The sequence below is a fragment of the Spermophilus citellus genome, assembly GCF_964194105.1.
Source record: "Spermophilus citellus genome assembly, contig: SCAFFOLD_428, whole genome shotgun sequence".
Taxonomy (NCBI): Eukaryota; Metazoa; Chordata; class Mammalia; order Rodentia; family Sciuridae; genus Spermophilus; species Spermophilus citellus.
The window spans coordinates 18089-32252 of record NW_027672941.1 but is presented as its reverse complement, the minus strand read 5'-3'; the positions used below and the strand labels follow the sequence as shown (position 1 = coordinate 32252).

Here is a 14164-nt window from a genome sequence, read left to right as displayed (position 1 = left end):
ACCACTGGGTACCTGATGAGCACCTCTCAGTCACCCTCACTATGCCCCAGCCACCCTGGCCTCTAGGGTGCTTGTGCACACTCCAAGCTACCGGCTCGGGGGCCTCACCCCACTGTGCATCCTGCTGCACCAAACAGAACCCGTGCGGCTGACTGTCCTCACTCAGGCCCTGCTCACGGCTCTCTCTAGGCCATGCGCTGCTCGACTATGTCTAGCTCTCATCAGGACCTGCTGCTGTAGCAGACATTGCTTTATTTGTTCGCTGACAGGTTTCTCCACTGGGATATTCTTGCATAAGGCAGGGACTCTGTTATTCTTGGTTCGCTGCTCTTTCACAAATAGCTGATGAATAAACACCAGGATCTGACAGACAGATGCCCGGACTGAAGGATGGACACTGTTTATTGAGGACCTACTTTCTGTAAAGCATTTACCATCTATAATCTCAAATAACCCTCACAGCCATTTTGCAAAGTAGGTGCTCTTTTTGTTTTTGAGAGCAGAAGAAAAATGAGAATTGAAATTACCTAGGATGATACAACTGGTAAATCATAATGTTTGGGATTTTAGAGAGTTCTATTTGACTCCTCCAATTTTATGTTCATATTTTGATATTTACTACTATAACCTTCATTCCTTATGTTTCCTTTTCACCTATGCTAAGCTTTTTCCTGGACTCCATGACTTTTTCAGGGCAGAAAGCAATAGTTTCCTGTAGACAAAGGTTCATCTACTTTTATAAAAACCCACAAAAATGTACATATGCACAATGGAATATTACTCAGCCATAAAGAAGAATGAAATTATAGCATTTGCAGGTAAATGGATGGGGCTGGAGACTATCATGCTAAGTGAAATAAGTCAATCCCCCAAACCAAAAGCTAAATGTCCCCTCTGATGTGTGGATGCTGAACTCACCATGGGGCGGGGAAGGAGGAGTGGAAGTTTACTGGATTGGAGAGGGAGGAATGGGGAGAAGGGAAGGGGATGGGAATGGGAAAGACAGTGGAATGAATGGGAAAGAAATTTCCCATGTCCATATATAAACACACGACCAGGGAAACCCCACATCATGTACAACCACAAGACTGGGAAGTTAGACTCCATGTATGTGTGATGTGTCCAAATACACTCTACTGTCATGTATATCTAAAAGGAACAAAGAAAAAGTAAAAAAAAACCCACAGATGGTGGTTGGTGTGCACAGGGCACTGGGGGAGGATACTCACTTCCCACTCTTGGCAGGGAACTAGACCCACTTGACTTTGAGGGACCACAGTACACAGGATGCCCCCAGACTCAAAGAAAGAGGGTGTCTTGCACTCTCCCCCCACCCATCCTGCACCCTGCGGACCCACTACACGCTGACATGTCTCCACGAAGACTGGGGTTTCCAGCCAGCCCAGCAGGAAGGTCTGCAAGCCCATGATAATCAATCTACATCTTTTTAAAAATGTGCATCTTTTGTACCCCTGACCAGCTGTACTGTGGGTGGAATTACTCCATCACAAACTCAGCCCCATTCTAAAATCTCACCACTGACACTGGGACCCGGGCCCTTCCCCCCCTGCCCATCCCTCACCCTCCCCCCTGTGCCCATCCCCCACCCCTGCCCATCCCCCACCGGTTCCCAATTCCTCAGAAGTCAGGGCTTACAGGGCTCCAGTTCAGGGCTTTCCACCTCCCACAGGGGGTCATGGAGCACTCCTCCTTGGCCACTGGTTTGGGCAGGGCAGCACATGCGCTGTCCTCAGCCACCAAGCCATCCTCGTCCCGGCAGCTGACATACCTCATCCGGGTCCCTTTGCCACAGGTGGCTGAGCACTGGGTGGGAGGGAAACAGTGCAGCAGGGGACTGAGGGAGGGTCTTACAGGCACTGGCCACCCCCTGTCGTCCATCAGAGAACACCTGTCCTCTCTGCCCTCCCTGCTCCGCCCCATCTATTTCTTACTGGAGTCCAGGATCCAAATCGCCATTGGGTTCTTGGAACATTGTGTGCGCTTCTCCTTGTTTCTGGAACCACTGGGGAAGGGGTGATAGGATGGGAATTCACAGTCCTAGATGCAAAAGGGGAGAAAACCTGCTTATTTCAAGTCATCATACATTTAGAGAGTGGATGAGAACACACGGGCAAGCAGTCCTGACCGCCACACAGAGGGGGCAATGAGGGCATCTGCAGTAATGGGTGGGGCTGAGTGAAGTGAGTCAGTGTCCAAACCAAAGGCTGAATGTTCCGTCAGATGTGCAGAGGCTGACTCACAATGTGGGGAGGAGAACAGAGGTCACTGGCTGAGACACGGGGGGGATGAAGGGGACCGAATGGAGATGGGAACAGGAAAGACAGTGGAGTGAATGGGACAGAACTTTCTTGTGTTCAAATGTGAACACACGACCAGTGAAACTCCACATCATGTCCTACCACAAGAATGGGACGTTAGACTCCATGTGTATGAGATATGTGCAAATACACTCTACTGCCCTGGATATATAAAAGGAACAATGACAAAAAAGAGTTCCCTTAACCCTTGGCCTTGGGGACTACATCTCGTCCTTGGTCCCTTCCTGTGTGACTCTTTCTGTTTCTGCCTTGAGCTGAGCAAACCCAGATCAGATTCCTGTGTGTCTCCTGATAGTCCTGGCTGGATTTCGTCAGTGCAGAATGTGATATCATGGGAATCCCTTTTCAGATGTCTGGATTCAGGGCAGGGTCTACTAAATGGTTTTTAAAGTCCTATTATAGATCCACTTGCTCATCCAAAAAGAGACGTCAGTCAATCCAGAGTCGGGAAGGTGCTGAGCAGCACAGTGGGCTTCCCCCACACAGGTACCAGAGGCAAATGGCCCGAGAGCATAGACAAGAGTGACTACTAAAGATAAGTTTAGGTATTTATCAGATTTGTCTTTAATACCTTCTAATTAAATAAAGATTCGTATTTCTCATGTTAAACTAATGGCTATATTTAATCTCCAGCTCACCAAGTTCCTGTGACATTGACCCAGGCTCTGGTGAGCGGATCCAAGCTAGCTTCAGCACACACTGCCTGAAATCATGACATTAGTTACTGAATTCTTTGAAGAAATCATTAAAAATTAAATCTAAGTTCAGGTAAAAGGAAGTCAACCAATATTTGCCTCCTGATTAGAATAAAGTCAGAGTCAGGTGTGGTGGCGCATTCCTGTCATCCCAGTGGCTTGAGAGGCTGAGGCAGGAGGATTGCTAGTTCAAAGCTAGCCTCAGCAACTCAGTGAGGCCCAAAGCAACTGTCTATAAATAAGATATAAATGGGGCTGGGTTTGGGGGCTCAGTGGTTGAGTGTCCCTGGGTTCAATCCCTGGTACCAAAAATAAATAAAAATAAAATATATCAAATAACCAGAAAAGGACAAAAGCAATAAAACAAAGTATCAGACTCTAAACACAACGTATAAGTAAATCCAGGTGATTTAACCAAGTGGCAGCCTGACTGCTGTCCTCACAGAGGAGAAGGTTCTGATTCTGTCTGAACCCCTGGGATGTCATGGCGTCTCAATGCCCAACGTCGGTCACTGAGGTGGACAAGGGGGACTCACCTGGGTGTCCGTTGGTCTGGTGGCTGCGTTACAGTCACTGTCGTCTACCGCTGACCCGTAGGTCCCAATGATGCACTTCACTGCCCGTAGCTGGTAACCCTGTCCACAAGTGACACTACACTGGGGGAGGAAAATGGACACAACATTCAGAAATCTTCCCTTTCCCCACTGCCCCAAACATCTGCCCGAGAAAAGCATTTCCATCGTAGGAGGCCAGAGGGGCCGACGCCCAAAGCACTTAGCTGCTAGCTCTGCACCAATCAGTAGCTTCATTTGCCCGTGATTATGATGCCACTATAATGATTGGACCATTCATCATAATGCATCAGTCTATTTACTGATCAACAATTATGTGACACTTGGAATTATTGTCGCCTCCTAGTAGAATTATATACACAGAGGTTTGTTATAGTTTGTATATGAAGTGTCTTCTGAAGACCCATGTGTGACGGCTTGGTCCCCCAGACAATAATGCTCATCGGTGTGGCTTCTGGGAAGTGAATAGATCATGTGGGCCTGACCTCATTAGTGGCCTAACCCATGAGAGCCACATGGTCAGATGGGAAGTGACAGAAGTGCAGGCAGGTGGGGCACAGTTGGAGAAAGAAGATCACTGGACTTGGGGACCATATCTTGTCCCTGGTCCCTTCCTGTCCAACTCTTTCTGCCTCTGGCTGCCTTGAGAATTTCTTCCCCCATACCTTTCACCATGGGGTCCTGCCTCAGGCCCAAACTAATAGTGCCATCGGACTACAGACTGGCACCTTGAGCCAAGATGAACCCTTCCTCCTCTAAGTTGTTTCCGTCAGGTAGTTGAGTCACAGCAATGAAAAGCTCAGTGACTCGGGGTTCACTCCCTCGGCTGTGAGCCCCAAGGGGAGGGAAGAGCCCCCTTTCACGTGTGACCTAGACAGCACTCTAGTTCACACAAGTACTTTGCAGAGCTCTGCGGCCTTCCCTGGCTTCTGAAAAAACATTCTGAGGAAATAATTGGAGTTCGCGTCCCTATTTTTGAACAGCACGATGCTCTTATAATAGATCACAAGATATTAGAAACCACCTAAAAATGCAATAATCAAAAGTTAGCTAAAAAGACACCATTGTATCCAGGTAGGAAAGGAAATAAATAAAAGGGCAAAATAAATCTAATAGAGAAACATAGATTTTGAAAAGCAGTCTAACAGCAGGAGTGAGGTCAGAGACACGGCAGAGTAAGTAAGAAGTTCCAAAAATTAGTCTCTCCACTGAAGCAACCATCAAGCTGGTAACCACGGGCAGAATCAACATTTTTGGAACTGTAGCATCTCAGAAAATCTTATGGCCACTCGGAGAGCACCGACCAATTTCAATAAGTGTGGTGGCATCTTTGCTCACCCACCTACCATATTGCACATTGCTCTCCAACGTGGGAACATTTTCCAAAACAGGTCACACGTTAGGCCACCCAAGAGGGCTCAAGACATTTAATAAGAAGGTAACACAAAGCATGTTTTCTGACCACAAGGGAATCAACAGAGGCAAATCAGCCAAGTTCACAGATGCATGGACATTAACATGTGTTCAAACAACCCACAGGCCAAAGAAGAAATCACAAGGAACACAGGAAAGTACTTGAGATGGATGAAAACAAAACAGAAATAAGAAAATTTATGAGATTCAGGGAAAGCAGGGCTCACAAGAAATTGATAGTTGCAAATGACTGTGTAAGATAAAGAAAAACAACCTCAAACCAATGAGCAAAATGTGTATGTAGCTTAAGAAGAAAGAAACAGAAGAGCAAAGTAAGCCCAAAATTAGGAGAAGAAAGGAAATAATAAAGATTAGAAAGTTGGGTGTGGTGACACACACCTGTAATTTCAGCAACTCAGGAGGCTGAGGCAGGAGGATCGTGAGTTCAAAGCCAGCCTCAGCAACTTAGCAAGGCACTAAACAACTCAGTGAGACCCTGTCTCTAAATAAAATACAAAATAGGGCTGGGGATGGGGCTCAGTGGTTGAGTGTCCCTGAGTTCAAACCCTGGTACCCCACCCCTGCGCCCCCCCCAAAAAGGAAATGGAAAAAATTAGAACCCTTGCATATTGCTTTTATGATGTAAAATGGTACAGTGCTATGGAAAACCACTTGGAAATTTAAAGATTAAACACAGAATTGATGATCCAGCAATTGCATTCCCAGGTATATAGATCTCAAAGGAGTTAAATCAAGTACTCAAATAGATACATATTTGTGAATATTCAGCTAGTAATTCACAGTATCCAAAGAGTAGAGACAACCTAAATATCCATAAAAAATAAAGGCATAAACAAATTGTTTTACATCCATAGAATGGAATATTATTCAGGTAAGAATTGGAATGAAATACCAATACATGCTACCACATAAGTGAACTTTGAAAGCAGCATGCAATACAAAGACAGATACAGATGGCCACGTACTGTATAATTCCATTTCTTTTCAGGGGGTGGGGTACTGAGGATTGAACTCAGGGGCACTCAACCACTGAGCCACACCCCCAGCCCTATTTTGTATTTTATTTAGACACAGGGTCTCACTGAGCTGCTGAGGGCCTCACTAAGTTTCTGAGGCTGGCTTTGAACTCACGATCCTCCTGTCTCAGCCTCCCCAGCTGCTAAGATTAAGATGTGTACCACCACACCCAGCATATAATTCCATTTCTATGAAATGTCCAAACAGGCAAATCCGTATGGACAGAATGCAAACTGGTGGCTGCTAGGCCCTAAGGGAAGAAGGGTGTAGAGAACAACCCACTTGATGTGTCAAGGTTTCTTCTGGGGGGCTGATGAAAATGTTTTGGAAATAAATAGAGACTGCAAAACATTATGAATATGTTATAGGTTTCTGATTTTTTTCATTTAAAAATGTTAGTTTTTGTACTATGAGTTTCACTTTAATTTTTAAAAATATGACTGGGTGCAGTGTTGCATGACTCTAATCCCAGAGGCTCAGGAGGCTGAGGCAGGAGAATCATGAGTTGTAAGCCAGCTTCAGCAATGGCAAGGCCCTCATCAACTCAATGAGACTCTGTCTCTAAATAAAAGACTAAATAACTCTGGGGAAGTGGCTTGTGGTTAAGTGTCCCTGGGTTCAATCTCTGGTACCACCCCCTGCTAAAAAAGTATGGATGGCAGACATTGCAGAAATGAAGCAATGAAGCTGCTGTCATTGACTGCACGGAAATTTGGAAATGAAGACAGAGGCTAAAGGACAGAAGGGGCCATGGCTGGTCAGGGTGCAGGGAGAGTCATTCTTCAACATTCTTCAAGAGTTTACATAAGTGACATCCCACAGCTGCTCTAGCCCTGTGCTGGGAACTCAGAGTCCTGCTTCAACAGTACATGAATATTTGCTTCTATATTAGGGAGGACTGAATTCCAGGGGTGAATACAAGACCCAGGGAGGCCCCCTCTCTCCTTTAAGACTGGATCAAGTTAAGACTACAGGACTCACAGACCAGGAGGACTTGGGAAAGGTTCCCTCCAAGCCTGATGACTCTGTGCCCTTGATCTAACTCATTAGGTTGGAAGAGCCTGCTTCTTTCTGGGAAGCCAGGTTTGGAATCGCGACATTGGAAGCCAAAATAGCCCTTCCACATCCCACCCCAGACCTCCTGCCAAAGGCTCAGGCACGGATCGGATCATACTCTGTAGCAGCCCTGCGGAGGCAGATGCAGAGTCTGCTGTGGATTTGTTTCAAGGCGCACGTGCAGTTGAAGCCAAAGGGTGTGGCTGCGGACAGAGCCCTGAACTCTGGCAGGGAAGCGGCAACCTGGTGAGGGGAGCTGGACAGGGCAGAGGGTCTCACGTGCTTGCTCCAGGGCCACGGAGCTGGGGAGGCCGCAGAGCTGGGGAGGCCCTGGAATGCCCCGCACAAGCCCTCCCCAGATAAGACGGGGAAAGAATGTAGCCAAGAATCTTATCAATTAAAATACCTGTCCCCAGGGACCCGCCTGCCAGGACGCACATTCCGGCTGCTGACAAGTTTGCATGGACACTGGCTTGGTCTCAGGGTCACAGAGCCTGTCGTTTACTCGGTCTTCAAACTGACACCAGACCTGGCGATGCTTGTGCCCTTTTCCACAGGTGACCAAGCACTGCAATGAAAAGCAGAGGCAGTCAGGGGCCAGGCCATCGGGGCTGTGGTTTGGGCCGGTGGAGGGTAGTCACCAGTGAGAAGAGGCGTGGCCTATCTCCATGGCTGTCTAGATAGACAGACAGAGGCACATGCACGCATGTACACGTTCTCTCTCTCTCTTTCTCTCTCTCTCTCTCCTTTTTTTCCTCCTCCTGCCCTCCTCTCTCTTTTCCTTTCTGTACTTAGTCTCTGAGCCACTTTTAAACAGAGAATAAACTCAACAGTGTCAATCCCTGAAATACTAAAAAGACAGCATTCGTGATTCTCTAGGGGTTTAAGTCCAACCGACCTGTGTTTGAACCCCAATGCAATCAAGTCAGAGGGGCCCCCTGGGCTTTCATTTTCTCATCTGTAAAATGGGTTAACAGCCCTGCCTACTGCAAAGTGTTGTGAACACTAAAGGAAAGGCATCCGGGTAAAGGACTTAGCACAAATTTTACCTCAAAACAGGTCAAATATCAACGTCATTATTGTTCATGTCCATTTAAGAAACATTTTTTGGGGGCAAGCACTGGGGATTGAACCCAGGGGTGCTTAACCACCGAGCCACATCCCCAGCCCTATTTTGTATTTTATTTAGAGACAGGGTCTCACTGAGTTGCTTAGGGCCTCCCTAGTTGCTGAGGCTGGCCTTGAACTCGCCATCCTCCTGCTCCCAAGTCTCTGGATCAAGTTAAGACTACAGGACCCACAGAGCAGGAGGACTTGGGAAAAGTTTCCTCCAAGCCTGATGACTCTGTGCCTTGATCTAACTCATTAGGTTGGAAGAGCCTGGCTCTGGGATTACAGGCGTGCGCCACCATACCCAGCTTACTTTAGAAATTTTGAAAAATAAAGGACTTTAGTCAAAATCTCACTGCACGAGGGCCAAGTGTGAACTATACTTAGATAAAAACACTGGAAGGGAAACAGCTAAGGAATTTTGGACCATTCTGAGTTCTTAGTCTGATCTTCCCCACCCCTAACTGATCAAAGGTCTGTTACCTAATTTGACATGATACTTCACCTAGAATTAGCTATCTAAGTAAAATTCAAGCCTACTACCACCTTTCATTTTTTTGGTGAGGTAGGTACCAGGGATTGACCTAGGGGTGCTTAACCACTGAGCCACATCCCCAGCCCTTTTTATATTTTATTTAGAGACAGGGTCTTGCTGAGTTGCTGAGGCTGGCTGTGAACTCGTGATCCTCCTGCCTCAGCCTCACAGCACCCAGACTCTTCCTTTCCAGTTTTTTTAAACCAGATAAGAGAGAGTTTAACTGAGACCTCAAACTTAGGTCTACGGGTCCCCTTGGCAGGAGCCCTCACCACCGCCTGTATCACTGCTTCCCCACCATTCATTCCACCGACACTAACCCTCTCCTCTTCAGACCCGCACTTTATTTGATGGTGAAGGTAAATGGTTTAGGCTGCACTTCCGTGGAAAAGGGAAGGATACGGCTGTGATGACTGTGGCTGTAAGGACCCTCCTCCCCACACTCCTGACTTGGCTCCTTCATACTGGAACCTTGATTCCCTTCCTCCTGCGCCCCTTAGGAAGGTGGAAGGAGTGGGCCTCTTGGTGACTCTCCTGGGCTGGGCTCACTGGGGTGAAGCTTAGAGCCCTTCTCCTCACTGTCCTGGACACAAACTTCACAAGCTCAGGGATGGGAAAGGCCCGGGTCTGGACCTCAGCCTGGTCCTTTTCTCTTTCATCTAAGTTTTCCTCCGGTAAATGGATGCCCAAGTCAGAGGTCCCTCCCTGGGGTGGACGTCTCTGATTTCCAAGATGAGGACTTGAGGCCTGAGCTAACCGAGCCTCAGGACTACTACAGTCCTGACTCCCACTCAGATACTTAGGGCTCAACGAGGGGGGAGGGTGAGAGAGCTGGGACTCCAAAGTCACCAACAGAAGCTCTCATGGTGGATCCAGACACACCCCGTGACGTCAAGGTCTCTGGTGGACAAGGCCCAGCCAGTACTCAGTCAGAGCCTGGGTGGGGAACGGGCCTGCTGCTTTTTCAAGGGGTGGAGGGAGAGGTTCTGTAGGCTCAGCCTTCAACACACCAGGGGGACCCACAGTCAGCTAACCAAGGCCACCTGGGGAACAGCAGCTCCTCCATCTCACCTCTGACCAGTCTCCTGATTTCCACTGTGGACACGGGAACTCATTGCACCTCTGAATGGTGACTTTTTCCTGATGGGCACATTTGCTGTCATCCAGGACGTCATTGCGGGTGTTGACACAAATAGCCCTTCTCCTTTGGCTTCCCCCATCACAGCTTTTAGAACACTGTAAGGAAAAGTCCAATCAGACCACAGTGGAGTCAAGATCCTCTTCTAACCTTAATCACCAACCCACCCGGCTGACTCTACTTTTTCTTTTGGAGAGATTTCTTTTGCATGCTCTCACTTTATTACCCGGGTTTATATTGAAGTTCGCAGTAGCTCATTGGCATAGGAAAATAAAATTGGAAATGGACTGAGAGGTCTAGAAAAGTGGCTGGTTGATTTGTTTTACCACTTGCAATTGTTATTACTAGTTCTGCAATTGTTCTGCCCGGGTCAGACATTACCAATCAATCACGGGATTCTTTCCTTCGGAGCTTGAATGGGTTCAGGCATTACATATCAATCACAGTACTCTTTTCTACACAGCCTAAAAGGGGCTTCTTGTTCTCTTTTTTTGTACCAGGGATTGAACCCAGGGGTGCTTAGCCACTGAGCCCCATCCCCAGCCCTTTTTATATTTTATTTAGAGACAGGGTCTCACTGAGGTGCTTAGGGCCTCGCTTTTGCTGAGGAACTCATGATCCTCCTGCTTCAGCCTCCCCAGCTGCTGGGATGACAGGTGTGCACCACTGCTTCCAGCTAAATGGGGCTTCTTAATGCAATCCTGCAAGGAGTCACCATCAAGTCATCCGACTTATCCAAGAGGACGCTCTTCTATGAGAACCAACTTACTTCAGTCCAAGCCAAATAGCGCCAGCCGCCTGTGTTACATTCTCCTGAGCATTTCTCCCGGTTGCTTGGTTTGGGGTGACTGTTGCAATAACTATCATCCAAGTTCTTGGTCTTGCCATCTAGCCTGCTGTATTTGGCACAGAAGATGTCTAACGTGTGGTAACCTAAACCACACTGGGCACTGCATTCACTCCTGCTGGCCACGTGCCACCTGTGAAGCAGAATAAAGAGAAACCAATGCATCTGGTAAAACACACGTGCTCAGCCAATGATCAGAAGAGGTGAGTTCTTTTTTCTTCCTTAACTCAAATACCCTAGAGCTCAAAGCCCCAGTGAGTTACTGAAATCCAATTTCAAACCAACTATCCATGTATTTTTCATGGCTGCGGGTATGCATAGAAGTCAAAGAATGATGACCAGAGTCTCTATCTTTGGGAAGATTCTCTCTGATATAGTCCATCTGAAATTTAAGGAACCAAGAAGAAGAAAAAAATTTTTTTGGAATTCAACTGAGCAGAAAGAGCCACTTTATATTTAAAAAGTTCATGCAATCTAGCATTTCATTTGGCTTTTTCTAACAGAGAACTTCTCTTGGAAACCAATCACAGGAAGCCTCTGCTGCCTGGGCCCAGGCTAGGAAGTGCTCAATGAACATTCTGTGAGTTACTCAAAGAATGAAGAATTTGCACTGCAACTGTGAATTTCCAGTATGTTAAACCCTGTGCACTATTATCTGAGAACAAAGACTAAATTCTGCAAAGATGTGATCTACATGCTATAAAAATAAGCTTTTAAAATTAGATTTAAATATATAAATCTTTGTATCCCCAGTATCTTTAATGAAACTTTGTAGGCACACAGGAAGTGCTCAATAAATACCAATAAATTGTCAGTTTCTTTTAACACCCTAGAAACAAAGTCAGCAGGGCTTAAATTAAAAAAAAAAAGGAAAATTAATAAAATGAGTCTTTTTTTTTTTTTTTTTGTACCAGGGATTGAACTCGGGGGCATTCGGCCACTGAGCCCCATCCCCAGCCCTATTTTGTATTTTACTTAGAGACAGGGTCTCACTGAGTTGCTTAGGGCCTTGCTTTTGCTGAGGCTGGCTTGGAACTCTTACTTCAGCAGGAATAAACTAAATAAAAGAACTTGAAATACAATTTTGTTGATTGGATTTACAAATTCAAAAAAGATGATTTCTTGAAAATCTTCACTGGATTTGACTTTTGGAATTTGGCTACTGCTTGGAAATTGGATGGCTTGCTCATCTCCAGTGTTTTAAGAGTTCTTCTATGTATAACTGTTTGGAAAAGGAGTCGGGGGCAGGGGGAGAGGATTCATACTCTTGTCATGGAATTTCTCACTGATGCTCAGAAGCAGGTCAGAGGTGCCCATTGGCAAGGACAGTAGGCTGGAGACTGTCCCTTGGAGGGACACAATATCGAGAGGATTTTGTTCTAACCCAGAACACATTCAGTGGGGCTTGAGGACCAGCGCTTCATCTCATCCCATCACAGTTTAACAGGGGCTAACTCTCCCTCCCTGCAGGAAGGAGGGCAAAAGTGTGGACCAATTCAACAGAAGCATCTGGAACTTTCAGCTGCACTTTGATCTTGGCTACTCTCTGGGACAAGTTGTTTTCCATCCAGGATCAAGGAGGCGGGCACCCCAACCAAAGTCATTTCCCTGATGTCCACACGATGCCCAGAATCTCAGCAGAGAGGCTTGCAGAGTCTGTGGGAAGGTCATGTGAAAAATTCTTCCCAAACACTATCACATGACTTAGATTATCTTTCTGGACAGTGGTCTAACTTCAGTGTGCTGAGATCATTCAGTTCATTTCATGGGAAATTAAACACAATTATATTTAATGAGTAAATTTCATAATTGCATCCCCCAATGTCTTGTTGATAAGTGGAAACTGAGGGACAATGTGTGATTGTGTTTGTGCGGGGGGACGGGGGAGTGTCTGGGTGAGGATTGTGAGATTAAATGATTTTATGAACTACCAAATTGAACTGGCTTTGATATTACAGATCTTCTCAGAGCCTCCAGGGTATTGATCAGTGTTATGCATCTCCACTGGGGAAGGACTTGTATGTTAGGGCTTTTCAAAAACACTGGTTTGAGCTGGGCATGGTGGTGCATGACTGTAATCCTAAAGGCTCAGGAGGCTGACGCAGGAGGATCCTGTGTTCAAAGCCAGCCTCAGCAACATAGCTAGGCCGTAAGCAACTTAGTGAGATTCTGTCCCTATGTAAAATATTAAAAAGGCCTGGGGGACATGGCTCAGTGATTAAGCAACCCTGGGTTCAATCCCCAGTACCCAAAATAATTAGCACAAATCATGATTATATTGACATCAGGTTGACAGAGTGAAGGTGGCACTAGCTGGCTGTGTGACCTTGGGCAATCTGCTTAACTTCTCTTAGCCTTATTTGTAAAATGGTGATGATACCTGTGTTATAGTGGTATTTGAGAAATCAACAGGATATTAGGTCTATCAATAGGATAATATAAGATTATATACAAGGCAATAAGAAATATAAATACTATCCTATCAATGTGAGACTATTAACAGAATAACATATAAGTGTTAAAAATAGTTCTTAGAAAACACGTGACCACATCCCATGACTTTCAGAGTGATAATTAGAAAGAAGGCTAACCTGAAAGTGCTACCTTTCTCAATTTATTAAGGCTGTATCTCAAGGTATCTATGCACCAATTTAGTTTCTTCTGCCAAACATTAGTGATTAATTCAGTCCAGCAATTAGTCCACTAATTATTTTTTCTGAAAGGACCTTTAATTCTAATTTAACCGAATTGACCGAAGCAAATGGGTTTATTTGGATACTTCTGAAAAATAAAAATATTGTCTTAAATTGGGCATGGTGACAAGGTGTAATCCCAGCACTTAGGGAGGCTGAGGCAGGAGGATCATGAGTTCAAAGCCAGCCTCAGCAAAAGCGAGGTGTTAAGCAACTCAGTGAGACCCTATCTCTAAATAAAATACAAAAAGTAGGGATGGGGATGTGGCTCAGTGTCCAGTGCCCCTGAATTCAATCCCTGGTACCTCCTACCTTGCTGAAAAAAAGAATGTTGTTAGTGTGAATGCTCACCTTTTAATGACTAATATTTTATTTTATTTTTTACAATAATATGTGACCTTGGTCAATGCTTTTGAGCAAGCCAATGAGCAAGCAGGTCAGTAACAATGTGTCAAGAGGAAGTGTGTGAGGGTGGAAAGGTAGTGTCTTTGAAGTCAGAGCCTCAGGTCAGGACTGGCTGAGAGCACACTTATCACAATTTCCACTTTGACTCCCATGACAGGCATTACTAATCAATCACAGCACTCTTCTCTCCCCACCTCCAAATCTGCATTCCTTCCAGCACTACAGGAAGCCTGCACTACTTGAAGGCTTTGATCCAGTGCTGTGGGAACTTCAAAATGTTCAAGTAGTCACTCTGCGGCTTAGGAATGGTGAGACCTTAACAC

General features: G+C 45.9%; 1 protein-coding gene across 1 annotated transcript in view; it reads right to left on the bottom strand.

Moving 5' to 3' along the window:
• The window catches only part of LOC308640342 (A disintegrin and metalloproteinase with thrombospondin motifs 9-like), a gene marked incomplete at both ends in the record, with an annotated part of 126750 nt that overhangs the window by 98804 nt on the left and 13782 nt on the right, over positions 1–14164 (bottom strand). Inside the window, 7 exon segments of the mRNA XM_081312286.1 lie at positions 1657–1824; positions 1953–2033; positions 2035–2058; positions 3571–3690; positions 7520–7681; positions 9830–9994; positions 10666–10876. Of these exon segments, the coding sequence (XP_081168412.1) occupies positions 1657–1824; positions 1953–2033; positions 2035–2058; positions 3571–3690; positions 7520–7681; positions 9830–9994; positions 10666–10876 (931 nt within the window).